This window comes from Odontomachus brunneus, unplaced genomic scaffold (assembly GCF_010583005.1).
Source record: "Odontomachus brunneus isolate Ranch 3 - 2012 unplaced genomic scaffold, Obru_v1 Obru_scaffold_077, whole genome shotgun sequence".
Taxonomy (NCBI): Eukaryota; Metazoa; Arthropoda; class Insecta; order Hymenoptera; family Formicidae; genus Odontomachus; species Odontomachus brunneus.
This window is the reverse complement of record NW_022639527.1, coordinates 1,096,781-1,098,137: the sequence shown is the minus strand read 5'-3', so window position 1 is coordinate 1,098,137 and position 1,357 is coordinate 1,096,781. Positions and strand designations below refer to the sequence as shown.

The 1,357-nt window shown below is 38.5% G+C and overlaps 1 protein-coding gene across 2 annotated transcripts in view; it reads left to right on the top strand.

Moving 5' to 3' along the window:
- Positions 1-1,357, top strand: part of LOC116847344 (DDB1- and CUL4-associated factor 7) — a 5,397-nt gene extending 4,040 nt beyond the window's left edge. For both annotated transcript variants that reach the window (XM_032822260.1, XM_032822259.1), the window contains exon 5: positions 27-1,357. In XM_032822260.1, coding sequence (XP_032678151.1) covers positions 27-261 — 235 coding nt within the window. In that variant the 3' untranslated portion in view covers positions 262-1,357. The remainder of the gene's footprint in view (positions 1-26) is intronic.

The following is a 1,357-nucleotide window of genomic DNA, read 5'->3' as shown; positions in this document are numbered from 1 at the left end:
CCGACTGCTTTCGTCGTACTTTACAGAGCCAGCGTCAACGGAATAGCCTGGGCTCCGCATTCGTCTTGTCACATCTGTACGGCGGGCGACGATCATCAAGCTCTGATCTGGGACATACAGCAAATGCCGAGAGCTATTGAGGATCCTATACTCGCTTACACCGCGGCGGAAGGCGAAGTCAATCAGATTCAATGGGGCGCTACGCAGCCCGATTGGATAGCAATTTGTTACAACAAAGCGGCCGAGATCCTCCGGGTGTGAGCGAGTATTCTCCTATCGATAGGTATTCATTCGGTTCACTCTTCTTCCAAACATTTATTCAGACACGAAAGACTATCACTTTAACACGAATTCTTTTTTTTTTTTTTTTTTTTATTAAAGTAAAACTCGCGAATATCACGAAGACGTGCGTCGCGAAAAAATGAATAGTGGATAGGAAGAAGAGGAGGGTAGAATTTTGTACGTTACGTTAGGTAGATTTGTATATATGTTCATAGAAGTACTGCATACTTAATAATGCTAAATATTAATCAGGGTTCCAAATACTTAAGCCGCATTGATCAGTAACCGATTAATTAGGTATTTTACGTGCAGTCGTTAGGCCACGTTAGGTATAATAGACACCCAGGACGATTCTATGACTATCATTAGGATAGCCCGTGACACATAACGGATAATAACGGAACTGTAGATCGTAGCGTGTTATAGGATGTGATGTAATTGTGAGTACCTACAATTTTTAACACGATGTACAGATTTTTTATACAAACGTAAGTTTTTGATATACGAGAAAGGAATGTATCTATGCATACATATATATGTTGTTCATAACGAGAACTCACGTTTTACTGACATTGTATTCGATCGATTATTGTCATCTCGACATTGCATTAATTATTTCGTAATTGCGCGTCGTATTTATCGTCAATTTACGAACTGTATTACACCGAGGAGAAGGAGAGGGAAGAGCGACAGAGAGAGAGAGAGAGAAAGAAATAGAACCGTGTATTAGGACTAACACTCACAAGGGAGGTATACGATTAATAAGAGCAAAGCTTACAAAAAGAACCAAATACATGTGTATTGTTATATGAGATATCGTGTGATTTACAGATGTTAAGTGAGCAGAATGCAATATTTACAGTGATGAGCCGCATATGTGCGTGTACAGAAGAGTCCGTGAATTCAGTCAATTAATATAAAATGATTACACGTCCGTTCTTTCTTGTTCATTCTTCCTTTTATTTTATGTTCACTTCAATCCGGTCTGATTGTTCCGTACATACGTCTGTACGGTCTTCAAAAATGAAATTAGCGCAGTCTTACTAGTTCAATAAATATTAATAATAAATATTAA